This window comes from Falco naumanni, chromosome 2, assembly GCF_017639655.2.
Source record: "Falco naumanni isolate bFalNau1 chromosome 2, bFalNau1.pat, whole genome shotgun sequence".
Taxonomy (NCBI): domain Eukaryota; kingdom Metazoa; phylum Chordata; class Aves; order Falconiformes; family Falconidae; genus Falco; species Falco naumanni.
In genome coordinates, this window is record NC_054055.1 from 1916136 (window position 1) to 1943792 (window position 27657).

Here is a 27657-nt window from a genome sequence, read left to right on the forward strand (position 1 = left end):
GGTGTCTGGGCTGGAGAACAGCTTCCCTGAAGAGTGGAGCGATGAAACGCTTGAGTGTACCCCTTGTGTTCGAGTTTGCAATGCAATTCTTGTAAGCTAGCAAATAAAGCACGTGGTCTAAGCTTTTATAGGTGGAGGTGGTCTGCCTGCCCCCTTGCTTTGTGCGACTAAAGCAGGAGGAGGTGGAAACCGGGAGAGATTAATTTGTGAAGGATTTCCTGTAACGGCCGTAGCCTGCTGCGTTTTTGGGACGGTAATGTGGGGCTTGGCAGCAGATTTGTTAACAAGCTGTGTGTAATTTTTACATCTGCTTATGCCCCACAACATCTTTTACATCACTTCCTGCTTAGGGTCTTCAGGGCAGAGATGATGGCTTTGTCCAAGACCCTTAAGTAGCATCTAACTTTGCACGTCCTCCGTGTTTCTGCCCTATTCGAACTGACAGTTGTTTCTGCCGGTGATGGGGAGGGCAGAGCGGGGAAACAGGCAAAAGCTGGAGATAGGAGGCAGCTTGTGCGGTGACTAATGCTGAGCTTTATAAATAGCATAAGAAGAGATGACATGCAGGCAGGGAGGTGACCTCAAGCATGAGGCCATGGAGGTGGTACAGCAGCGCTTAGGGGCAGATGAGCTGGGAGAGCATGGGTGAAGCGATCAGCCTACAGCTCTTGTTTCAGGCTGGATGTGTTTGTGCCTCTGTCCTGCATGCCCTCCCTGAGGGGATGAGCAGAACCACGCGGGGATCCAGGCCGGCTGCCTGTCAGTCTGTAAGTCCTGTACACCTCGTGTCCTCTGCCCTGGGTCAACGCCTGGAGCAGTGCCCAGAGCATTGCAGAGAGGTTTGCTGAAAGGACAAAGCTACACTTTGTATGTCTGTCTTAAGAAGAAGCTGGAGGTTCTGTGCCTCGTGGACTCTGGAGGCAGCGTGCTGTCACAGTCTGGTGGGCTTTGAACCCACATCAACCAACTGGCGAGATCTGTCTGCCTCCAGGATGCTGAGTCCTCATCAGAGACAGTCAGGACAAGGCTGTCCTTGGCTGTCGGTATGAAGCATAGAGTAAACAGACTCAAAGAAGGATGGAAAACTGGAAGGGTTGAGCTGTGTCTGTCCTCACTGACATTTCTGAACTGCCAGCGTTTGCAATGTGTGCAGCATACCCTTATACATCAGCCATAATGAGAAATATGGTAAACCCCATTCTTGGAGGCATCTTTCCGTGGGCTGTGGCAATGAAAGGCTCTTAGGTGGCTCGGGTTATCTCCTTAAGCTGTGTCATGCTTTGCTGATGCCGCTAAGGGTGTTGCTACTCAGAACTATCATAGCTTTTTGCACGACCTGAGTGCGGGGGATCCTGCATCTAAGGAAATGAAGGGTTTCCTCTAGAGAGGGAGATTTCCTTACTGCCCACACATCAAGCATGCGACTGTGCACACTCTGGAAAGGTAGCTAAGCACGTAGGATGCTCAGCTGCTGTTGAACATCCCTCATCGCACACTGTCTGTCCACATACCAGCCATGTGTGGGGCTGTGGGTGTACGCTTGTGCACCAGAAACCGGTGGAAAACCCCTGGTGAGAGTTAAGTGCAGCTGAGAACAGCATGACGCCACCAGACTGGCAAATATTTGCTCCGAGGTTCCCATCCCTGAATGCTGACTCTATGAATTAGTAAAAGCATATGATTACTTGGCTTGTTCTTCTTATGAACCTCACCAGAGACAAAAATGAGCGCGTGTGTGTGTGTATATATATATATAAAATTTTAAAAAAACAACCAACCCAACCCTGTGATGCACAAAGCATGTAATTGATGGAGCAGAGTACTTTCCTTCAAAACAGTGATATTCCTGTGATGGTAAATCAAGAGTTGCGTTGGAGTCAGTCTGGTCCTTTGGGAGCGAATGTGGTTTGGTGGAGAGGGGATCTCTCTCCTGGGTGAAGGCTGCAACCAGCTCTGCATCCCTGTGAGTGCTTGTGTGAGATGCCTATAAAGAAGAGGGTAATACCTGCCTCTTCCAGTGCACACAGAGGTGTTAGTTCCTCGTCTGGGACCGCTTTGCAGGCTCCATGGGATGCTCAAGATAAACTGATTTATCTTGGCTGGGTTTCAACTTCGCAGAGGTCTCTGAATCAATTTTAAGGTTGTGCTTGCAGAGGCTTTAGTTCTTTACTTTTCAGTCATTCATAAAAATCTAATCATCTGGGCTGCAAATAAGCAGTCTGCTGCTCTTGTCCTTGTGTGGCTTTTCTTACTGATAACTCCTGTGAATACATTTGCTTTTAGTGGTGTGGGAGAAACTGCACAAGGAAATAAAACTTGCAAACTAATTAAACTTCGCAGCTTGTTGAGTAACAAGGCAGAGATGCTGGCAAGGCTGGGAATAGATCTGATTATCATTCCTCCTCTCGATAGCCAGAGGACATGGTTAATTATTAAATTGCTTGTTAATGTATTGAAATATTGCTTGGAATTTTTAATTTCCTTTTTTGTTTTAACATCCCCCCACCCCCTTCCTTCTTTTTTTTTTTCTTTCTTTTGCTGAAGGGCGCTCCCAGGACCTGATGGATTTCTGATACCTCGCTCCTGAGGGGCTGGAAGGAGCATGGTTAAACACCAACCGCTGCAGTACTACGAGCCGCAGCTATGTTTGTCCTGTCTGACCGGGATCTACGGCTGCCGCTGGAAACGGTACCAGCGGTCACATGATGACACCACCAAGGTAGGTAGTTGACTGCGTCGCCTTGTCCCGCACGCTTTGGATGGAGAATTGTTGTGGCCTTGGTTGACAGTGCTGGGTATTTGAGTAGTTGTTGTTGTGGCTTGGATAGACCACGGAAATCATTGGCCCCGTGGCTGGAGGTCTGCGAGAGGTCCTCACCGTGTGGTTGATGCAGCAGATGGCCTTGGTCAGCTGGTCGTGTTTTCAAAGGGGTTCAGTGGTATGGCCAAATCTGTTTGTATTTTTCTTTTTTTGTTACTAGGGGAGACTTCTGTTTTATTCCTTGCTCTGTGTCTTATTGGTATGCTTGCAGTTTCTCTGTCTCAGAGTGCAGGACCCACATTTCTGCCTAGTCTCTAGCTTTTACGAAAATAAGTTCGTAGGTAGGGAAAGGCAGCAGGAGGTGAGAACTAGCTGGGGATAAATGGAGCGCTGTTAGAGGTGACTCTTCCTTCCTCCAGAAAAATGCACTTTTTGAGAGCTCTGGCAGAGGGAATCCAGGCAGCGGGGCTGGACTTGCACCTTCCCTGTTATTTGGGGCTGCGGGATGGGATCTTGTGAGACCCTATGTATTCATGGTAAGAAGTGTAGAAAAAACCTGCTGTCAAAGCGATGCTGTTACATCTTCTGGGTAATGGTTGTGTGTTGCTGTTCTTCAGTGCTCTCAGTTGTCTCTTTGGTGGTTTGAGTACGTTGTTGTTGTTGTTGTTGTTTTGGTTTTCTGTTTTTTAGTGTGCTTGCTTCTTGAGTTTTGGTTTGGGGTTTTTTAAGTTCTGTTTCTTCTGGCAATGCTCCCAGGAGATAATTCTGTTGCTTTTTGAGGGCTTAGTTTAGCTCTGGTGACAGTTAGCGTCTCTGTTTTGTTTTTAAGTCTATAACCAGGGATCTTCCTGGCTGCGGAGTGCTTTTCCTCTGGAAAAGAGGCTGTTAAGGAGAAACCACTTCTGGGTGGCAGATCCTGTGCCAAAAGTGCTCCTCATTCTGAATTGCATCGATTGTTGGTGGTGCAGCTTGCCCCGGAGCTCCCATGGGAATTGAAAAGTTACCGCTTGTGTTTGTGCAGCATAAAACAAATTTCCTTTTGCAAAGTAGAAATGTTTGTGCTGGTTTTCCTCCACTTTCAGCCTGGCCGGCTTAGTCTGAGCGACCACTTCTGAGCCAGCAGAGCTTTTCTTCAAACAAATACCCAGGCACATCCGTAGCGGAGGCTGTAGGTGGGTTTTTAAGACTCTGTCAGGAAAACAGTGGAACGTAATGTCTTGGCATCTGTGCATGTTCTAACTTAAATACTCAACATGCCTAATTCTGTATGCCTTTATGAACCAGAGCATTATGCTTTTTAGCTAAAAAGCCATAGAACAATTGCAATTGACTTAATTTTTCAGTGAAAGCTGGCTCCACTCGCACTGATTCATTTTACAAAAAAATACCCAGTGGCGATCTTCCAATTCTGCTTGGAAATTCATTTATTTTTCTAGCGCAGAAAGGAATTTGTTGTGTATAAAGGTACTTAATCTAGGCTTAAAAATATGTCCAGTCTCAGAGCTGGTCTTTTTAAGGTCTGCATGAGGCCTTGACTTCCACTTTGTTGAACAGAGAAATGGAAATAACTGCTATTGCAGGAGCAAGAGAAGAAAGGCTAAAATTAGCTACAGGCTGCGCAAAACCAAGGCATGAAGAATCTGTTCCCATCTTGCTGTCTATGAAGCATCTTGCAGGTGTCAGTGCTGGAACGAGCAATGGTAGCACTGTATTTGAAGGGGACAAATGCAAATGAAGGCCAATTGTCCTCTGTTGGACAGGTCTGTTTGCCAGCGCTTGAGTACTGCAGAGAATAGGTGTGAACTCTAGGATATGTGTGAGATGAGTGAGAAACCTCTTTTTTTATTATTATTATTATCATTTTGCAAAATAATCCTTGGCTGTTTGAGCAAGTAGGTAACTTCTGCAGGCTGCAAACCAGTATCAGCATCCCTCTGCCTCTGTGAATGGGGTGGGAGGGCATTTCATGGTATAATACCATAGCAAAACTTAGGTGCCCATTTGCTTTACACAAAGACAGTGGCATATTGATGATGATACCTGTTGTATTGCCCTGTATCTGACTTGGTAGTAACTCAGCCACTACAAGCCCAGAGTAGAGGCAATTGTAGTATAATACATGTTTTCCTGAGCATGGTTTCTATAAAAAGGTGTATGGTATACTTGAGACATCTTAAGTCTTGCAAAAACCTAGAACTCTGGGAAGGAAGGAATACACACATTATGTTTCTGTTCTTTAACTATCAGAAGGCAAGGCATGTATTCAGAGAGCAGGGTTTTTTTCAGGATAGGCTATAGCGTGATTATCTGTTTTCTTTTTAGAAGATCAAACTTTCTTCAAACCCTTCACCTAAGTTTAGGTTATGACCCAACCTTGTGTCCTTGCAGTATTCTGCTGATGACTGTGAACATTTGTTTTCTGACTTGTGCTGCAGCTCAACAGCCAGAGTTTTAATGATTCCTCTCCTTTCCCCCCAAATGTATGCAGATCAGGCTTTCTACTACACATTAAAAATTTACATGAAAATGAGAATTTTAATTGTAAGCTTGCGTTCTAAATTTTTTGGGAGACTGCTTGCTAGAATTGTAATTATCTTTTCCTTTCCCCTCTTCTTTTGAGAATGGAAGAGAGGGGCTGAAGGCACCCAGCCTGCACTCGGTCTCCTTTTTAAATTTTGAACAGCTGCAAAATTCCTTTTTCTATTGTGTGCCTTTAGCTTTAATGTCAAGATTCCCTTTAACGTTTTTTAAATATTTAATGTTTATTTAATGAAAGACATAGAAAAGAGAAGAAATGGTCTGGCTGAGATTCAGAGCATTATATTCTCTGCAGCTGGTGTGAGGAAGCAATATCTGATCTAACTACAGCTTGTTCATCAGGTATTCGACCAAGGTCTTATGAAGTCAGTGCATCACCTTAACAGGGCTCTATTGCCCTAAACACAGAAGCTGTGAGTAAATAAGCTTTGGCTTGTAGCTGCCGTATATGCTTTTAAGGGTCTGAAGTTCAGATGGCAGCCTCAGAGGTAGCTCCCAGGTACCATGATCCTGTTGATGGATTGTCAGCAATTAAACGCAGAGAGCAGCACTGATAATTGCAGTGTATAAACTTGATGCTCTGCACACAACTTGTGTGCTTCACCTGAAATGAACTGCTGCTGTGTATTACAACACCAGAATAGCTCTTGCTTCTGGGGTAAAGTCCAGGGCTGGCAGCAGCCTCTTTTAAAATCCATCCAGAGATGTTGCAGGATCAGTATCCTTGTGGGAGATGTTGATGGGTTGCGTTGTGTAAGCATGAAGTTAAATCTATCAGCTGGTTTTGTTCAGGGTTTGGGTTTTTTTCCTATTGTTTTTAAAACCTTTGTTGTTTGTACACAGCAAGTATCACACCTGGGAAATCATCCTAGGGGGGAGTGAGGAAAGAGATATTCTGCAGAAGAAAACTGCAATGATTATTTTTTATCTATCCAAGAAACAGAAGAAGCCACTTCTATTGGCTGGCTGGTTTGTGGGTTTTCTTTGTTGAGGGCATTTTCTTCCTTCTGTTACTGTGTATTGAAAAATCTTGGGATCTGTTTTATTTCTTTTCAGTACCCTGTCAAATAGGATAAAATATTATGACCACTTGCAAAGAGCTTTGGCTTCTCCGCTTAGCAGCAGGCATGGCTGACACTGTACTTCCCAACCATGAACCTATCTGAGATACAAGCTGAGGCAGACAAAATGTAACTGGGACCTCCTCTTGTCTCTCCCATTTCCCTTGGAAGCTTGCCATGCTTACAAAACTACCTTTTCCTTCAGAAAATTGCCAAGAATAGGCAAGGATAGTTGCCTGGTTTGATTACATACAGTAGGAAGGACCATCACCACCTGGGAATAAACCCAAAATTTGCAGCTTTGGATCCCAGGTGACTAAAATGTCAAGATCCCTGTGACTCCTGCTCTTCAGTCTCATCTGCAACCTTTAAATGGAGGTCTCTTCATCAGCTTTCTGTGCATGGTGCACTTCATGATGCTTGTATAATCTCTCTTCTTCCCATTTCTCTTGTAAACACTCCGAGATGATGTGTGTGAAAGGAGCGGTACTAGTGACAAAATCCCGCTGCTCTCTGAATGCTCTAATCCTGCAGGTGTTAACCTGAGCATCGAATAAAACAAACCCTTGTTAAGAACCTGGGATGATGTTGAAACTGTTGCTAACGAGACCCACATCCAAGCTGAGGAGTGGATTTCTTTGGCTACCAGTCCTGACGACCCCCAAAGCTTTCAATGAAATGTGGGTTTGTGGAGTTGGATTTTGGGTATAATGTTAATGTTTTCTTGTCCTTAAAACAACAACTTGTTCAGAATCCAGCTTAAAAAAAAAAAATCCCTCTTATCTTTCAGTGAGGCTCTGTAGAGCTGATGCATATATTAACACAGACTGTTTCAAGTCTGGACCTCCTAGAAACCTCATATTTTTAAAGCTTGGTTTTGTGCATCAGAGGCATTGTCCCCCTCCTTTCTCAAGAGATCTCCATCAGGGAGGAGCACAGGGACCTGACTCAAGAGCTGGAAATGCTGGTTGGTTGTACCCACCAGCTCCTGGTGTTGGGTTGCTACTCCTGCAGCCCTTGCTTCCAGTGCTGCCGTTGGGTGGCATTTCCCCACTGCGGTATTTAGACTCCATTTCTATGTGCTAGCAAGTGTCCCTGTTTCTTTGGGGTTTGTTTTTTGGGGTTTTTTTGTTGTTGTTTTTGTCCCCTCCCTGAATATGTCCTTGCAGGTTGTCTTTTCCCCACCTGATATATGGCTCCTCTGGTCCTACTAGTAGCTGCTGCAACCTTTCCTTTTCTGCTCCATCCTCTTCTGACAGTGGTAACTCGGTAATTGCAGCAGAGAGGTTTCCTCTTTGCTGTTGCTGTGTAGGCTTGCTGCTCCTGTCAGCGAAAGGCTGTGGAGGCTGGAGCAATGCCTTGTAGTGCGTCTGCTATTCTGAACCCAACAGCAGATGCTCCACAGTTTGTGGAGCTCAGGAGCTGCTGTTATGTGCTGATGAGTCACAGTCTGAGGGTCTTTGGTACCCACTTAGTAAAAGGGCAGCACTAGCTGGATCTTACAGGCTCCTTGGGTGCACCTTGGGCCCTGGGGTGTCGCTGTATCGCTCTTGAATACCAGGCTTTTGTATCTTTGCTGGGGAAGACACTGAGAAGCGTTTATGAATGCCTTCCTGGGGCTGCTCTGATTTAGTGCACTACAAGCTTAATAGGGCTTGGCAGAGCATCTCCACTTTCCTGACCTGAGGCCTCTGCAGCAGATGGGCACGGCAAAGCAAGAGGGAACTGAGAGCTTCCCAAGCCAATGAGTTCTTGCTCAGCACTTTCCAGGTACCCCTCCGTCCTCCCCAGTGCAGTGTTCTGGTGTTAATAAATGGAACTGCTAATATTCAGGCAAAATACAAAAGCCTGTAATCAACACAACCTCCCATATTTATCTTGCAGTGTGTAATGTGGCGTAAGTCCATCTGCCAGCTTGGTGTGTGTTGTGGGTTTTTTTAATTTATTTTATTATTTTCTGTAACTGGGTTGACTGAGGCACAGAAGTAAAGCTGCTGAGATGACTTGGTGGTGGCTACCATTGAATTCTGAATGCCAGGAATCATCGTAACATGGACGCTTCTCCCCAGTACCTGTGGAGATGCTTAGGGGTGTCCTGATGGCACTGACTGGTGCCTGTTGGCTTGGAGGTGAGGGGCTGGGAACAGTACGTGGTGTGGCCAACGCCATCAGGAATCACAGCTATCTTGGTGGGGCGTAGCTGGGTTCTTGGCAGCTTTAACTTCTCTGCCTGTGAACTTAGGGTCTGGGTAATATTATAAGTGGTCCCTGGGCAGGGCTGACCTTTTTATAGGTGATTGATTAGCTCACGTAGCAATGGCTTACAGGCTTTCTAATACTTTGTCATTACTACTTTATTTAGAAACTTTGAAGTGATCCATGTGCAAGCTCCCTGTGATAAATGGCCAGGCCACCCCCCCTTGGCTACACAAAGGTGCCTTGTGACTTTCCCAACGTTATGGGCCTCCAGGGTTTTATTCAGTTTGTGGCATTTCCTTGTTACAGCTGCCAGATGTGCTCCTTCCAACTGTTGTTTCTTTATGCATTGTACTAATAAGCTGGGTGAAGAATTACATTGCTGGAGCCAGTCATCCCTCCTTCCTCCCGTTTGCTCTTGTACCTTTTCAGGAGGATATAGCAGATGTTGTTTCTTCTGTGCTCCTTGAAGGGACTGTGTGCATTGGGTTGCCTTAAAGTATAATTGGGGAAGGTGAGCTCAACGTTACTGAATGTCGGTAGGTTGGTTCCCTAATGAAACCCACGCCAGATGCACCACAAAGTCCCCAAGTGGCTGGTGAAGCTCCAAAAACAGAAGAGCAAACCAAAAGAAGATTGTAGGGATGGACTTTTGCTACCCCCAGTTTTCATTCTGCGTTGCAGTGAAAACCAACCTTAAATGAACAGTTTAAACCAGGGCTGAATAATTGGTGTGTCTGTGGTCTGCGTAGGCAAGTAGATATGAGGTTTCATGGCCAAGTGCTGTGTGTGCAAGAAAAAGAGGCTTTGGGCTGTTGAGGAGGGAATGGGGGGAACGACACCTTAAAGTTAGGAGAGGGTATAGGGATAAAAGGGACCTTTGTACCCTTTAAAGATCCCCAGACAAACAGGACAAAACTGGACTTGTCCTGTTTCTGATATTCAAGAAATCTCCATGTTTCTTTTGTCCTTATTCCAGCAGCAGCAGCAGCCTGAGGTGATGGCTCCTGTATTATTTTTTTATTATTATTATCCCCCCCTTTATCTCTGGTTTCCAGACAGAAGTCTATGCTGCCTGTGTTTCCCAGGAAATCAATTACACGTTATCAGGGGGTTTAGCCAAGCCTTTCCTAGAAAGTCTTTGGAAAGCAATGACTTCAGACTTGCCACGCTCAGCCTGGGGGAGAAGAAAGTCTGAGAGCGGATACAGTGGATGCCTTGAAGTGCTTGAAGATAAGTGGTGCTGAAGGAGGAAACTTTAAAGGCTCACATGGTTGGCTGTGAGAGCACTGGTTTCTGATCTCTTACTGGAGTGAGGCTGTGGAGAGGGAAGAGGGAGCAGAGCTGGAAGGCTTCCAGAGGTGGCTGATGGAAGAGATGGGAGGAAGCGGTAGCCCGTTGCCTCGTGCCCTGTGTTGGGAAGGCTGATCTGAGACATGAAAGTTGTGGCTGTTGCCAAAACAGCCACCAAAAATAACTTCAGGTGCTCAGCTTGAGATTGAGAGATGTTCACCCTGATAATTTTCCTTGAGGTTTCTCTCTCAGAGTTCCTCCTTGGATCTTTATGACCCTGCCAGCGTTTCCATGACAATCATCCAGGATTTGGTACTTGGAGGCAGGGGTTGATGGATCTATTGCCTCCTGATGCAGTGTGTCCCATCTGGGATACTGCAGTACAAGACTTACCGAACAAGTTTGCTTTGTTGCTTTTTAAAATCTGGATAATACAAAGGTGTGGTGTTTTTTTTTAGTCCATTGACCAGCTACAGATGTGTTTAAGGCAGAAGATACTTAGGCTGATGCATCCCTTTGCGCCTTCCTACCACCCAAGAAGTGGTTGCACAAAGCAATTAAAGCAACCCAGTGCAAACCCAGGGAGAAGCAGAGTTTCCTCCAGTCTGTGCCCACAATACAGGGTACTGTGTTATAGGGGGTAATGGTAATTGTAATTAAAAAAAAAATAAAAATCGAAAATGGTAAATGTTGTAGGTGGTGGTACAGCATGCGTCGGCTGCTGCTGAGCTATCAAAACATGCTTTTTAAAATGAGTAAGTTCTTAGAATCATTTCAGGTTGGAAAAGACCTTTAAGATAATCAAGTCTAACCGTGTTGAGGTCACAGCAAAGAGATGGGTGTTGCTGGGGCACATGTAAGAGGAATGGAGAAATACAGAAACGCTCAGAGCCAGACACATCTCCCTGTCCTTTTTGCAAGCAGCATCGTTTAAACATCAGCAGTGCTCACTTAGCAGGAAATATTGGAGAGCTGCTCTCATGGCGATTAGAAACCAAACTGCCCCTTTATGATTTAAATAAATGTTTTATGCACATGTCCTGGTTGGTGTGTGTTGTGAGAGGTGAAGGCACTGGGTTTGTTATGGCACGTGGAGCCACTGAAGATGCTCGTTAGAAAGCAGCACTGTTGTTGGAGGAGCTGCATGGCTGCTGTGCTTTGGGAGATGGTGTTTTTACATTGCGTATCTCCTAATCCATGGTTAAATAAATGCAAAGTGTCTGAACTGTGTGGAAATGGGAGGAGAGATGGGAGGAATATCTAATAACTTGTGATTCCTCTCCGTGCCTTTAAGGTGTCTATTGCTGTTCGTGTAGCTGCAAGCCAGTATAAATGAAATATCAAACCCTTTCTAATGAATTGGGCACTCACTGTCAAAATTTATTCCCTTAATGTGAAATGCAAATGATTCAAGATGGTCCGTTTGGTTAAAAACATCACGTGGCCTTGAACTGAGGCTTCAGATGGCTTTTTTTGAATCCTTTTGTGAAAAGACAAATGAGGAGCTGTGATCCATCGACATAATGGATTGCAGCGCTGTGTCTGTGATACGTGTATTAATTCACTTCATAGTGAAATACTCTTGTAATTCCCACTTGGCAAGAACTCTTAAATGACCTGAACAGATGATCTAAGCCATGTTGGCATGATAGATCTGTGTGACCATAGGCTTTTAGAGCTGGGACTTTGCTGGGTCTTCAATGCTAATCCCCAGACGGCCAAAGGTTACTAATCACAGAAATTGCTTGCTTTGCTGAAAACTGCTTTTAAAGGATGGGTGAATTCACCTTTTTCCATGCAGTTTCAATTTGTTAATGTTCCTGACTGTAGGCCTAAGGGCATGGGAGTTTTGGATGGAAAGAGGCTCTTTCAAGCCTGTTTGATTTGAGGTCGGGCACTAAGGCATTGGATGCTGCACATTCGACATGATGAGTGATTGAGCTGAATCCCCATGAATGGATGTGTCAGATTGTGTTGGGGTAATGGGATAAATGCAGGAAAATCCAATTATTGAATTAAATATTGATTTCCACACCCCACACACCCCCCAATGCTTAGAATTGAAAGCAAAAATTACCCTGTTTTCAGGGCTTTACAAGTCACTTAAACATCCTTTAAATTAATCTTTGAGCCCTTCATTTTACAGGGAGGCTGTGAGGTGGCAGAGATTGTGCTGGGAAGGTGTTTGAGATGTTCATAACTGCATGTGGACACCTCACCCTGCCCAGCCTCTGGCTGCTGCTGCAGGTTTTGCTGAACTCCCTCTGAGTTGTCATAGTAGTTACAGTGCTGCGCAGGAGTTATGCTGCCTGTGTTTGAGGTCTTGCTGCCTCATGAAATCTGTTTCGCTTGGCTCTGGGAGATGCCTTGGAATCAGGGAAAAGTGCAGAACTCTCCTTGTGTCTGGGGCTGCAGGTGGTTCTCCTAGGAGTACGGGCCCATTCAAGTCTTGTCTTGCTCAGTGATGTTTGAATGCTGAAACACATTCAAAGCTTTAGCAGTGGTGGAAATTTTCTTCCACAGTGGGGAAGATGAAAAGACAGGATTTGTCCCAATTTTTCCTAAGGCCATCTACCAAAGAAAATCTCTTCTGAAGTGTAACTGCATCCAGCCTTCGGGGCTGAACCGGATTTAGACAGGGCATCGTGCTGTTGTTATAACATGGTTTTTCTCTCCTCTGTCTCCTTGTCTCTTCATTGCGTATTCTGAAAGCAGGCGTGTGGTCAGCTGAGCCAGGCTGGAATTGCATTTACTGTGTGTGGTGCCATCAGACCAGACATTGCAAGGCATGTTAGGGAGTCTGTCTGGGAATGGCATGTTTTGGCTTTCACGAAGGAGCAAGACCTCTCTTAGGCTGGGCAGGAGTCCTGTGGTAGACTGGCGAGGAGCAGAGGGGTGTGCTAGCCTCAGAAACTGGGCTTTAACCTGCCAAAAGCTTGCTTATCGTTCAGACCCGCACCCTTAGACAGCTCCTAGGAAGGCTAGGGTGAACCTGCCACAGGGCAAGGCTGATGCTGAAGCCATTAGGCAGGTGAGCCTGCAGAAGACCGTTGCTGGTCACCTCTAGATCCTACTGTGGAGAATCTTGTACCGTGGAGGTACAAGCCTAGAAAGCTGGTGTGTTCATGCCTGCTTGACCAAAAGGCTGGGCTGCTGGGCAGCATTATAAATTACAATCTATTCAATAAAGAAATTTTTAGTCTTAATGGGTTTGGGTTGTGTTTTTCCTCAAGTCATTTTTCAATATAAATAGTTGGCTGTTGGTTGCAGATACTGTGGCTTCTGTAAATTCCTGCTGGCTTCATGTGAAAGAAGTTTCCTACTTCAGTAACGCTTGTTTGAAGGATGGGAAATCCCAAGCCCTGGAAACACCAGGAAAGCCACAGTGTTTGATAACTTGCAGACTGGTGCAGCCTAACGCTGTCGGGGTGAGGATGTTTGACTAATGCTAGATCTCTGACTGAGTCCTGATGTAGGCAGAATGCCTGTGGGAGGGAGTCTGCAAAACCCATTGACTGTTGTGCCTGAGTTAGGATTATGGGCTCAGACTGGGTGATTAACATGCCCTATGATTTATAATGCTTTATAGGTGTCAAAGGTTTTTATTGTAGAGCATCTGCGAAATGTGTTTGAGGCTATAAACAGCCAGCACTGAACTGGGGCTGCACCTGGCGAAAGCAGGGAGGCAGGTGGGAGACATGGGAAAAGAGGGATTTTGGAGCCATGGTGCCTTAGGGCCAGCCCTGTACTTTGTGAACAAGAGTTTTCAGATGGGTTTTTCTAGGGCTTTTCCCTGGACACCTGGATACACCAACGTCCTTCCAGTCATCAACAGTGGTGTGCAACCACTCTTGCAAAATCTTTACTGGTTTGAAAGATGCTGGGTGAGAGATGAGACTTGAATGCTCCATAAACTCATGGCTTAACCCATCACCCCAGATGGGAGAGCCTTTCCAGGCTGTTCCTGTGGGTCCCCTGTACTGGTTTTGGCTGGGATATAGTTAATTTTCTGCGTAGTAGCTGGTATGGTGCTGTGTTTTGAATTTTTGACCAAAAGTGTTGACAACACAAGGATGTTTCAGCTATTGCTGAAGGGTGCTTATGCAACATCAAGGTAGAATATTTACTGAATTCCTTCTAAAAGGGGGAGGGGCAGGGAATGAGGTGTTTTTTCTGCTTGCTTTCCAAAACAAATGTTTTTCCCTCCCAGCTGCGTAGTTGCTGTTAGTGCTAGAGATAGACTTTTTAAATTGAACTGGATAACTCCTTTTTCAAAAGAGGCAATGGGAACCTGTACTCCTGCCAGTGCAAAGTTCGTTGTTGGTAGCTGCACTAGCATGGGTTGATTCAATGTGTTGCTGTTGACTTAGATATTTAGTAATTTCTCATGTCTAGGGATGTAAGCGTGTGAATTTTGAAGAGATGAACAAATGATGAAGTGAAATGATATTAACATCATGGAAGTTTGACTTGTTGGTCTGTTCTGGTGTCTGAAGCCCTCTCTCTAATACCAACGAGGATAGTGAGAAACCAGGGTCCTTTTCCAGAGGAGACTATTTTTCTCACCCAGGGGTAAGCGAGTGTGACCTTGCTGCCCATCAGTTGGACTAGAGTGGTTTGCTTTCCTTTTGGGGCTGAGTTTGCAAGTATGCTGGTCCGCTGAGTCTGATTTCCTAGTGCTGTTCCCAGGTGTTCTGGAAGTGATCCAAGGACAGTTGTGCTGTGACAGAGCCTAAAACATTGGAGAACAATTTTGCAGTGTGTCCTGGGTGGCTGTGTGCCCTGGGAGGGTGTGTTGGCCAATGGAGAAGGCTTTTTTTTCCTCCTCCCCTCCAAATAGGACAAATCTCCCTGCCTCTCAAAAGTAGACTTTGTGGAAGTTGATCAAGGATGCTATGGGTCCAAAATGACCACAAAAATCAGCTAGATGAGGAGGAAACCTGGTGCTAGTGTGAGTAAAGGAATGAAATGGAGGAAATAAAAAGGAGCAGGGTGAACTTGTGATGATGTTCCCTTGCTAAGTGTGTGTGGAGGGACAGAGGTGGAAGTTAGACGAGCAACAGTTTGAGGGTAGATGGGGTCTCCTGCCTTCCCCAGCATATGTCCTGTCACCTGGGATGCAGCCACCACCTCCTTTTCACTACTGCTTGGCTCCATCACAGCTCTCAGCCAGCTGTTCCCACCAAAACTGTGAACGGCTGAAAATAATCGTTCAAGACGTTGATGGAAACTAAGAAGCTGCATTCCCACAGGGCCCTGCTTGGGGACTGCTGATGAGCTCTGCTTTGCAACCAGCCTCTCTATTTTCAGCTGTAGATTAGGTATTTATAAGAACAATTTATACTTGGCATCACTTTAGCATTGATTTTAAATGTCTCTGAATAGCAGCCTTCAGGGAAGAGAGAAAAGGGAGTAGAGATCTCTGTGCTGAAGAGGTTGAACTTCCTGCAAAGCCACGTGTGGAGCACAGATGGTCCAAGACAGCGGTGTCCTGCAGCTATGGCCCTTCTCAGAGGCGTGCATCAGTTTCCATGGGAGAAGTGGATGCCCCATCCCTGGCGGGGCTCAAGGCCAGGCTGGACGGGGCTGGGAGCAGCCTGGGCTGGGGGGAGGGGGCCCTGCCCCTGGCAGGGGGGTGGGACTGGCTGGTCTTGAAGGTCCCTTCCAACCCAACCCACTCTGATTCTGTGTGAGTGGGTTTGAGTGCCCTGCGAGGGTGCTGGTACTTCACCAGCAGAAGGAAAGTTGTAGTGATGGAGAGCCTAGCTCTTGCCAGATGTGAGGAGTGAGAGATGCTGCTGTGCAGATAGTGGGGTACAGGCTGATATATAGGTTGCTGCTATGGGGAGACAGAGCAGGCTTGAGATGGGAAAGCTTCAAAATAGCGATGAGCTGCCAAATGCTGTGGAGGAGAGCCTGCCTTGGTGGGGTGAAAAGGGAGAGTTGGAGGGAGAAAGTGAGGCTTGAGCTGGAATCGGTGCCTTCGTGTCCTGCATCATCTGGGAGAAACCTGTCCAGGTGTCTGCTGCACTAAAGAGCTTTTTGGGAACTCTGTGCAACTTGGTACAGGGGTGCTTGAGTGAGGGATTGAAATATTTGCCGTGAGCTGCAACCAGGTATGCAGCTGAGCCTGCCCAGTGTTTTCTTTTTATTTCTACTAATTCCTCTGCCGAAAGACACGCGCTGTCCTTTAACCTTATCTCTTTGTTATTGGATTAATGTAGAATTGAGAATAAAAGACTTGGTAAGTAACTTTTTGGTTAAGTACAGTTAAACGGCAGTTGTTCTTAACAGCTGCTGCTATCTCATGCGTTTATTATGAAAGGGTAGAAATGTCGATATAACGGGAAGCAGAAAGCCTCCACCAATATGCTCTTCCCTCCCATCTTTTTCATAGAAGTCCTGCCTCTGTACTGCTGATAACTGGTTTGGAGGTCAGGAGGAGGGCAAGGGAGGCTGGGGAGTGGGACTCTTTTGTGTACTTTTTTCCACTACTGATGTAATTTTGATTGCACGTGTATCATCTGCTCTTATTTTCCTTGGGTGACACATCCAGCTGCTTTAAAAGCTACGGAGAGACAGTGCAGTGTGAAAGAGCAAGTGCTTGTGTCACGCTGCGGTTCCCCCGGCCCCACTATACTACAACAGCTTTGCACTCCCTTGCAGAAGGCAGCGGCTTGCGTGCGGGAAGGTCCTTTGGCTGAAAATGGCAGGGGAAACGAGCGTCCTGCAGGACTGTAAAGTTGTGATTAATGGAGCCATGCAATAAGCCTTGCTCAGAAACCTTGGCGGAGGGAGCAGGTTTTGGAGCTTCTCAGTTCCTACAGATGCTGAAAATGAGCATCGGGGAAGAGGGCAATGTCTTGTAGCCATATGGGGAAAGCCTGCAGCTAAGAATTCTCTTCTGTCTGGCTTGCCACCTGGCCCATGAGCATAGACCCAGCTAGCATGGGGTAGATAAACAGCTACCCACTCCAAATGCTATACAGAAACAGTCATTGTCTTTTTCCTTCTCTTGTCCAGCATGAGGGCTAGTCTATCTTGGTGGTTTCGGCTTCGACCACAAGTTGCATCCTGGATTTAAGAAATTTCCTGATCTTGCGGTTTCCTGGAAAAATTCCACATTTGGCACTTTTTTGGAAGGTTACACTAAAAAATCCTGATGTGCTGCTTTCTTTTAGGCTGGTTTTTGGGTTTTGTTAACCTGATTTTCTTGGCAATTGAGTGCGCAGGCTCTCCTCACAAGGTGTTTTTGTAGTTTGTAGCTCTAAATGAGGCACATCTTGCCATGTCTAAAGATGGTGAGTGGGAACTGCCTCATGCTACAGACATGCGGACCTGTTAAGGGTTAACCTGGAGGTTCTGGTACTATGTTCCGAGTGCCCTTCAAGGGTTTTGATGCTGTTTTACAAAACAGCATCATCTTACACCATGTTTGGCCTGCTGTTTTAGGGAGTGGGTTGCACTATTTCACAGTCACATGTCCTCTGCGGCCTTAGGAAATACCGCAGGAATGGTTTAAAGTCTGTAGCAACCATCCTGACTTGCATTGATGGACATAGAACCTGCTCAAGCAAAACTAACAATTTGCCCACAGTAAAACAAGGGGAAATAGATCAGAGTGATCTGCTTCTGCAGTGTTGAGGATTCTCATTCTCTGAAACAATCAGCTGCCTTTTTAGACAGTGTGACTAGAAACTATGTTTAGCTGTAGCACAATATTCAAGTAAGTGGGTGACATTCAGTGCCCTTTCTTGTACAGAAGTCAAACTGGATGATTTAATGGTCCCTTTGGTTTTTAAAATGTATGTGTTTTATTTCCCGATGTAAAAAGCTTCTAAATTGAGTGCAGAGGTTAGCTTGCCAAATACATCGCAGCTGTTCATCCTAATTTGGAAGGAGAGGCTGCTAGAAGTCCTGGAACACAAAGGCTTTGGAAGCTGAGATTCTTTTGCATAACAATATCTTTCTGCCTTTTAATACGGATATTCACATTCATGCTTCCTATTCTGGGAGTCTGGCCAAGTTCCTGCGTAGAGGAACTGTACGCAGTTCCTGGTCCTGTCCTTCATCCCAACATTGTCCCAGAACAGGTACAGCCTGAGATTAATTTCCTTGCTGGAGTTTCCATTAGCTTTTATTAATAAATCAAGCTATATGCTGTTCCAGACACACAGTTTTTGCATTAATGGGGTAGATAGAGCATATTTCCCTGGGGGGCAATTGGTCTTTGGAGTTTGCAGGCTAGTCCCATTAAATTAAAAAAAGCCACCACAAGCTGAAACTCCGCAGCTTGCTTGCGGTGTGTGGGTTGTCGTAGCGATGCTTGTTCAGGGGATCAAATCTGATGGTTGTGGCTGCGCCTTCCTCCCCCTTTACCAGCAAAATGCTGTAGCAGCTCAGCAGATATTTATTTTTTTTGTATGTGTGCTTATTGCACACATTTTTGGGATGCAAAGCTCTACATCAGAAGACTCTCTATTCTTAATGTAGCTTATTGTTCAAACAGAGTTTTGGCTTCTAGAAAGGTGCTGCGATTGATGCACTACTTTGATTGTGGCTGTGTTGTTTAGGACCGGAGCAGACACCTCCTCTGCCAGGCTGTGTGCTCTGGCCCAGGTTTTCAGGAAGCTGCAGTTTGGGTCCAGGGAAACATGGAGATGACTGAAAAACTTCCTTACTCTGGGCATTCAGTGATGGGATTACTTACCATGAGATTTTTCTAAACCTCAGGATGCACCATCTGAATCGCGTTCCTGACCCTTCTCCCACCCTGCCTTGCACATGAGGGCAGAGGAGCCGTGTCCCAGATGAACACCGCTGCAGCAGCAGCTGCCTGGCTCCTGTAAAGTCTGGCTTTTCAGCAGCTGAAGCTGAAGAGCATTGCCAATGATTGTGAGACGAGATAAACGGGAGGAGCTGGCAGCAACATCTCTCCTGTGCTCTTAGCATATACGAACAAGCAGCTAAACCAAACGGCGTGCATTTAATCCTGAAGTTTGGCTCGTAATGCCTGCTCTGAATGCCCTTCAGGTCTCAGCAGTGATGCGGTCATAGCCAGCCCCACCAGACTTCTCGTAATACTTTCCCTTGTGCTGGTTGCATGGAGGAGGCAAGCAAAAAGCCCTCCAGAACGTGCTTGCAGGTGGCCATATCCTTACCTGCAGTGAAGGCCAGGCTCCTCTTTGAACAAAGGCTGGGTGAAGCTGGGAAGCTCATAGCAAAGACTAGGGAGTACAAATGGGTTATGATGGTGTTTTGGGAGTTGTTCTTTCAAGCTGTTAGTGACAGACATTGAGCAAACACCCAGAGTGGCTGCCAGACCAGCTCTGCCTCCTGACCCAGAGGTCTATGCACTTGGGGGTTTGTGTGAACCTGTGAAATCTTGATACTAGATATTCCTAATGTCAGAGCTTGGCTGTAGTTGCTGCAACCTCATTCCCGCTGAACTCTGCTAGCACATGGTGTTGTGCACTTCTGTTGGTTGCCTGTTCTCCAAGGTGCTATCTGCAATTCAGTTTTCAAGCCAATAAGTATATTAGTGGGGTGAGGAGGTGAGACATTGCTGTGCAAATGGGGCTAAACTGACTATGAAGTTAAATCCTTGGCCTGTAGTAATGTCCTTCACATAGTCCTGCAAATAAGACTTGAGCTGGTAACAACATGGTGGCGTGCAACCTGGTCTCTGCCTCAGCTTGCCAGTGTGGTCGGAAAGCCTGAGAGCCCCCAGATGTCTGACTTCCACCTTGTTTGGGTGCTTGGATGTCCCATGGTGTGTGTAGGTGCCATTGATCATCATTGAACATCAGAAACTGATGCTTTCAAAAGTGTTGTTGGGTGGTGAGTAAAATGAAGCTGTGCACTGTGCCCACGTGCACGGGGGTGGTTTGGTTTCTGGTAGGTACCTCTACAGTGCTGTGGGGTTAGTGGAGAAGAACTTGAAGGTATGTGGAGATACAGCTTTCCTGGCATCTGTCACAAGGCATTTCAGTAATTGGCCAGTATGCTGTTTTAGAAATGACTTAACTGCCTGTGGCATCTGGGTGGGAATCCAGACTACTTCAACACTGGGGTGTTCCACTTGGATTCCAGAAATGCTTGTGTTTTTATGAATTGGGAACCTCTGTGCTGCTAACATGCTACCTTATTAACAAAATCAGTTAGCAATGCTGAAAAATACAATGACTGGTCTTCATTGTTGCCTGTGAAGTTGATCTATAATTTTTGTCTGCTTTTACTGTCATGGAATTGTTTAGGTTGGAAAAGACCTTTAAGATCATCAAGTCCAACCATTAACCCAGTACTGCCAAGACCACCACTAGACCATGTCCCTAAGTGCCACATCTGTGCATTTTTAAACACTTCCAGGGGTGGTGACTCCACCACCTCCCTGGGCAGCCTGTGCCAGTGCTTGACCACCCTGCCAGGCAATCGGTTTTTCCTGTTATCCAATCTAAACCTCCCCTGGTGCAATTTGACGCCGTTTTCTCTTGTTCTGTTGCGAGGCCCTCTTGAAAAGGGGCCTTGAATTTAGGGTGTGTTTGATTCCCGATTCAACCTTTTTCTCCAGGTTGCTTCCAAGGGAACTACTGCTGAGTTCCAGAGTGTGATGTCAAGGGCATACACGACAGCTGGAGATGTGCAAAGAAAGGCTGTGCTTGTTTGTAGCTGGAGGTTTTAATGTTTCTTTGGTGGCTAGGATTTGTGGCTCACCTCAACCTTGAAAACTACTTTTTTTTCCTCTGTGCCATCTCTACAGTGAGCTGTTAAAGGAGAAGAGCTGATGAAGTGGTCTGGGCCCATCATTTGTCATGTTCTTGACGTGTGGTTTTGAGCCTTTATTTGGTAGCATGCTTATTTGCAGATGATGTCAGCCAGCACTTGAGAATCAATTGACTTTGATGCAGTCAAAAGGAGCCCTTTTTCAGGGACAATTATGGGAAAAAATTGAAACAGGGCCTCATCTGAAGGCTTCTAAACATGGAGCACTCTGACTTTTCAGAATTGAATCAGCTTCCCTGTTTGCCTTCCTGAACCCTTTTTGGCCAGCTGTAAAGTTGAAGTTTACTTTTGGGTGAGAAAAAGCAGTCCCAATTGCCACCAAATAAAGTTTGGACAATTGTTCAAATTGCTTATGTGTGCCAAAGGTGGCCCCTGCTCTCAGAGCAGCTCTTACCTCCCTACCTGTCAGTTGGGTGACTGAGGCTGGTGGGCAGGGAGCATGCTGTGATAGACAGCTGCTGACTTGAGGGTGATGTGACTAGCAGAAGCCTGGTGCCTTCAACCTCACCTTTGTGAAAAAGTCTTCTTGCTGGGCTGAAACTTCCAAAGGGATTAAAAACTCAGCCATCTCAATGGGATCAAGTCAGTCGGGCCTTCAACAAAGGGAGAGGAGAGAGATCCAGCTTCTCTTTTCATATGTTTCAGGAGAAACCAACTCATCTCTTGATCGTGATGGTTGGGGCAACGCTTTTTTTTTTTTCTTTCTTCTTCCCCCCTGCCCCCGTGTTAGTGTTGTGCAGGACTCTGCAGGCCAACATCTAAGGAAGAGCGTGTGTTGGCTTTTCCACTTGTCCAGACTGTTGGTTTCACCACAAAACTGCTCTTTCACTCTTGCTAGCTGCTGTCTCTTGGTGTGTTACATTTTTTGACGCAGCTATGTTGGCCTTTTGGGAAAAACAAACCACCTCCTGGTTCCTCTAATTCTTGAACATGCTGCTGTGCCTTACTTTAGGGTTTGCTTAACAAGCCTAGTTTGTAACCACCTAAACCGCCACAGATCTTGAGCAAACCACACTGCTGGGAGCCATGCCTTATTGTCTTGGTGTTTTCCTTTCCCAGTAAGCTCAAGAGCTTGAAGTTGAATGGAGTGGGGTGGTGTAGCTTTTAGCTGAGTGATATCAGGACAGGATATCTCATTTCATTGCTTTTCTTCTTGAGGTTGATGGGAAATGGTGTGTGTGCATGTGTTTGCAAAAGTTACTAGACACCCACGTCTGAACGAGCTGTTTTGCTGCAGTTGTCTGCAGCCATCAGGGGTTCCTGCTTCCTCAGCAAGAAGTGAATGATGAATGGCACAGTTCAAAGTGAAACCTGCCTCGATGCTGCTGTATTATGCTCCAGTGCATTTTATCTGTGCTGTGCAAGTGTGGCACTGCTGTGGCTATAAGGCCTTGAATAAGCTATTGTGAGATGAGCAAACTCCAGCACTTAAATAATTCCCATGACGGCTGATACTGTACACCACCCCCACTACCCCCATATTTAGCCCTTGAGAGGTAAAAAAAAATAAAAAAAATACATAAAATAAATCCTACAAGCAAAGCTTCTGCCCTCTCCAGACAGATGCTGGCTTTGGATATTCAGCTGCTGCTGAATCTTGTGACTTCATTTGGTTTCCCTCTGCCAGTGCACTGAACAGATTTAAATCTTTTACAGGGAAAATAGGTAAATCCCTTCCATATGTCAAGTATTAGAAAAATACATGAATTTATTTGACTTACACAAAGCGTCCCGTTGTCTGGCAGATACAGAAACAAGTGCACCCTTGTTTCTGGGAAGCAGAGCTCTAACCTCATGCTGGTAAATCTGACTTGTCACTGTCCGCTGTTTCAGATAGTCTCTGTTCACATTAGCTGAGCATGTGGAGGCTGGGGAGGACCCTGATCTTATCTATTTTCCCCTTAAAAGAGAGAGACTTCGGTTTTCCCCTCCCCTAAATCTTTCTTATTATAGCTCTCCAGGTCACTGGGTTGCCCTCAAAGATGGGGGAGGAAGCATTTTGCACATTAGTGTGTTCAATGGCTCTTGTTAACAGATGTGTCTTTGCCCTCTGGATCTCCTCACGTGGGATAAATAAGTCTGTGTATTGATGGGACAATGTCTCTGGAGCAAAGGGCAAGCACGTGGGACTTGCCAACGGCGTCAGACAAAAGGTCGTCTCGCCTGGCATTCTGTCTCTCCAAGGGCCCAGCAACGGGTGTTTGAGAGGAGCAAGAGATCATGCTGTTTGTGCTCCGTGCTCCTTTTTCTCTCCTGGCTTCTAGCAAGCAACGTTTGAATGCAAAGCAAAGCATTGCTCTGTGAGGCTGCCTGTGCTCATCTGGAGTGACCTTGTGCCAAAGCTTCCTCCAGAAATGCTCTAAAATTAGAAGATGGCTTGTGATCTGACAAATGATCCTTGAATCCCTTTGAGGAATTCCTGGGAAATTGGACGCTGGCTTAATTGGCGTCTTTGAAGGATGTGTTCCTCTCATAGGGCTTGCAAAGGACTAGGTTGTTGCTTTCCAGCCTGGTATCTCCATCTGGAGAAAGGCTTCCTTAATGGCAAGCAGTAGAAGCAGGGGTCAGGCTGGTGGGGGAGAGCCCAGGCCTCCCCCAGGGTAGCACGCGCTCGCTGCCTCTTTGCTGGCTGGGGAATGGGCTGTAACTGCTTTCAGGGTAACTGGAAGGGGACACAAGTTAAGCATCTGTCGTTACCCATCGCTCCATTTAGGTACACCATGACCTAGGGATGCTGGCCAGTGATGAATACGTGGGACAAGACATGAACCTTGGGCATCTTCCTCTTCCTGGGGCAGTGGCTGGTCAACTTGGCCAAGGGAAAGATAGCGGCAAGACAGGCAGGGTCTTGGGTGGGAAGGGTTGGGGTGGTGGTGAGAATAAATGGCAGGGGGGGAGTGTACACGCAGTCTCAGCAAGAGCTTTTGGAGATGCTGGAAGAGGTGATGGTGGCTGTGCACCCGTGTGCTGGGGTCTTCATTCTGGCAGAGGATGTCCATCTGCTGGGACTTGATCTTCCTTATGAATGGTTGTCTAGAATTAAACCTCCAGAAACAGGTCAGTGTATCTGGTGGTAGGAGGTCCCTACTTCGGCAGGTGGGGATGGGGAGGTGGTGTGGAACAAGGATGGTGGATCAAGCTTCTGGTCGTACCTGGAATGGGCTGAGGAGGAGTGCTCTTCTGCCATAAATGTTATCATTGTTCTTCCCTCCTGCTCTGTTTCAAAGACGAGGATTATAAAGAGGCTGTAACTTGCCTGGCACCTTTGTTTTAAGAGGATTATGAGCAGCCCAAGGGACAGCCTTCAACAAAAATTGTAATTCTGATGAATGTTGAATACACCTGGAGATTCATTTACCTAAAAAAAAAAAAAAAAAAAAAAAAAAAAAAAAAAAAAAACCATACAAAAAAACCCCAAACCAAACAGACCCAGATTACAGCAAGAGAGGAATTGAAGTCTGAGTGCAGGTGATGGGAAATTTGCTTGGCTAGTATGTGTCCCTAGCAAGGAAGTCTTTTATTTGACTAATAAATCACAGGAGGTTGAAGGTGCTACAGACTGTCTGCATGCAGCTGACCATCAGCCTTGCACAGCGTAGTCCTTCACACGACTTCTGCAACCAAGGCACGGGCAGTTGGCTAAGGGAACGTGAATTGCGTGGTGGTATGTCTGATAGGGGGATGTGCGAAGTTTCACTCGTTTTCCTTTGTCGCTGTCTTCCCATCTTGCCCTTTTTGCTCCTTTCTAGCAGTTTTTAGCTATATGGATGGACTGAAATTCCAATCCTTTTTCTTGTGCTTGTGAGACTGAATTTCTTTTATATGTGCTTGCTGCCTTGGTGCACTGAGACTTGTAAAACCTCAAGACAAAGCCTGGGGAAGAGGAACAGGGGGGTGAAGGGCAAGGAAATAAAACAGCAATGAGGAGAGATGTGGCTTCGATCCAATATTTGGCCACACTTTTTGATTTTAATTATCTGCTGTCCATTAACTTGCCTGGAAAATGAGCAGAAAAACCTTTCCAACTTAATAGATATTGCTTGACAGTATCTTGCAACTGGAAAAAACATTCCATTTTCTAGTGAGACTGCTTTAGATGGACACATGGACTTCTTCAAGTATAATGAAATGGCATTAGCGTAACTTTTGAGCATTCTCCTTCTGAAAACTAGGGAATTGGACGAGTGGCTGGAGATACCCCCAGGGACCTCCTTCCATATATTGTATTTTCACATACTTCTTAATCTAGGATATTGTTCTGCTGCTCTGAGCCTTTCTGTGTACTACAGGACTTGGGCAGAGCTTCCTGCATGGAAGTAGAAACAAATCCAGGATCATCACCTCTTGGTTGTATTTTTGCTGGATTTCTGCTGTTGCTGTCTAAAGATTATTTTTTCTTCTTTTTCTTTTTTCCTTCCATAAGGCAGTTTTTTAGCTCTTCTCAGGAGTGTCATGCTAAAATATCTTCATAACGCTTCTAGAGAGCCCATGTCTTATTGGATCTAAACTTGTGAATTAAGTGCTTTTTCTTCCAACTTCTTGTTCACACATGGCTTAGTCTGATCTTTGCATCTTCATTGCTCAGAAGCATGAGTTGAGCACCCAAAATGCAGGTGACCTCATGTAAATTGGTGCGGTTTGTTCACATCTGACCTAGACCCAAGCTGCGAGCTGCTCTTGAATGATTTGACTTCATGTTCTGAGGGAGATGCTGTAGGTAAAGAGGGTAAGGTTGTGTGTGCTGTAACGTGCAAATTATATGAAACCTCCCCCCCCCCCCCGCCCCCCCAAAAAAAATAAAAAAATATTTATTTCTTGATGAATTTTCCCAGCTGGTTGGGATTTTGGGTCTGGACCAGTTCTTTTGACCTGTGTCTGTACTCAGAGGATGTGATGCTCTGGTGTCCTCAGATTATATATAGATATTTTCCCCAGGTTGTACAGGTGTAGGGGAAGGCTGCTGTTGCATTCAGCCTGATTACTCAGGGTTGCCATGGCAGGTCTGGTGTGGGGCAGTTGTCTTGAGGAAAAGCATCATGACAGTTTTGCTATGGTGGGAGAGGTTGATGCCAGGGCATAACCAATGCAGAGGCACCAAGAGGATCTGAGTTTTTATAGGTCTGTGACAGGTTGGATCACGCTGGAGAATTTGGTAGCTGAATAGCTCCCAAGAAACTGATAGCATAAACATATTTAGGAGGAGAAAGATGAGCAGTGTCTGCCAGGCTGGGGGGCATCTTTGTAATGCTTGGCATGAAAAACATCACATGGCACCATTTACCTACCATCAAACATGTGATGTGGGGAGCTTGGCTGCCCTGGGAGCTACCAGCCTGTTTCTTCCTTGCAGCAGAAATTTCCAAAAAAAGTTACAGACTTGGTAATTCCTCTCCTTTTTTAAATCTCTGTTGCTGATTCTGGAATATAACTCGTAAGCCTCAGCAACATGGCTTGAAAACTTCCAGCCAACCTGGGAAATAGTTATTGTTTTTCCCTTCCCCATCTTCCATGGCTAGCTGGAACAGGGTTTTGAGCAACTCCTTGCTCTATAATTCAGTGGATATTCTCACTGGGTTTGGTTTCCTAAGCTCTGGCATCGGTTCTTCACTGGGAACCTGTCACTGTTTCCATAATAAACCACAATATTTATGGGCAGCAGGTAAATCTGTGAAAGATTTTCTTTTGCCTCTGAATGAACCTTCAAGTAGAGAACTGGGAGGACTTTCATGTATTCAGTTGTTATAGCCAGAAGAAAAAAGTTACCCATTTCATTTGCGGTGGTGTTTTATTATTTCAATAAAAGTAAAAAAATTGCTTTCCCTGTTTTCTTTGAGTTGGACTGCTTATGATTGTGGAGTAAGGAAATACATTTGAAAGAAAGTTTTTCTGAAGTTACAGTTAGTTTTCATCAACAGTTGTCAAAAACTGGAGCTTCAGTTTTTTGTTGAAAACTGGTACTTCAAAATTCATTACTGGTCTTGTGATAGGAGAATTTAGTGATGGGGCCAGTCTGCGCCCTGCAAATACATTAAACCAAACAGGAGGTGGCCTCGTGTTTCCTATAAAAGACAGCTGAGAAAATCAAATAAAAATAGCCCTTCTGCCCACCCCGGGCTGAAGTGACAGCAAATTCTGTTAAAGCAAAGTGTCATTTTTATGTCAGAATTCTAGTGCTAGTTTCATTGGGATGAACCCAGAGGGCTGACCAATGGGATAGATAGTAAATTAATTTCTTTGGGATTGATGACAAACTCTGCTCAGATTTGTCTTTTAAGTAGTTACTCAGTGCAGAGGCAGTGAGCCTTTAGCTATGCTTAAGCATTTTAATTGTCTTCAGTGGGAATAACTACTGAATAGATAGGTCCGGTACTTGCTTTCATAAGTTTTAGATTTGCAACAGTTCTTAATTAAAAAGCAAATGGTAATCTCAAGGTGTTGGGTTTGGGTGGGGTTTTTTTCTGGTTTTTTTTCCCTTGCTTTCATTTTTCCCCCACACCTCCTTTCCTGCTGATTTGCTGTAGGGTCATGCTCCAATCTCAGACCTGCTGCGAGAGGAGATGTCTGGTGGAGCAGCACAAAACTGACCTGAACTGGGGGGAATTGGTGGAAGAAAGAACTGGGATGTGGTTTCTGGCCCTGGCTCTGTGGTGCATCTTTGCACAAGTCCCTTCCTAAATAGAAGATGTGCAGTCATGGAGCTCCATCTCATTACCACATTTAACAAAGCTGGTTCTTCTGGGGTCAAAGAAACTACTGAGGTGCAGGTATTTCCCATATGAGTCTGTACCAGCATTCCATCCTCGGAGAGATAAATGTGTGCTGGGGAAAAAGGATTGTAATTCAGCGCTGTGTGACTTGTCGATTGGTAAGCCTGTTGATAGCATTATGATTCGGACACTCCTACTGTTTCAGCCTAAAGCGTGTCCATCCGGGTGGCGGTGCTGTACTGCCCATCCCAGGCAGATGCACCCTCTCTCGTGGGGAAGTAGGTGGTGGCTGTGCAACAGATCACACAGGGACTGTTGG

The 27657-nt window shown here is 45.7% G+C and overlaps 1 protein-coding gene across 4 annotated transcripts in view; it reads left to right on the plus strand.

Annotated features, from left to right (window-relative positions):
* The window catches only part of GDPD5 (glycerophosphodiester phosphodiesterase domain containing 5), a 173017-nt gene that overhangs the window by 62018 nt on the left and 83342 nt on the right, over nt 1-27657 (plus strand). For all 4 annotated transcript variants that reach the window (XM_040583905.1, XM_040583903.1, XM_040583906.1 and 1 more), the window contains one exon: nt 2545-2719. In XM_040583905.1, the coding sequence (XP_040439839.1) occupies nt 2603-2719 (117 nt within the window). In that variant the 5' untranslated portion in view covers nt 2545-2602. The remainder of the gene's footprint in view (nt 1-2544; nt 2720-27657) is intronic.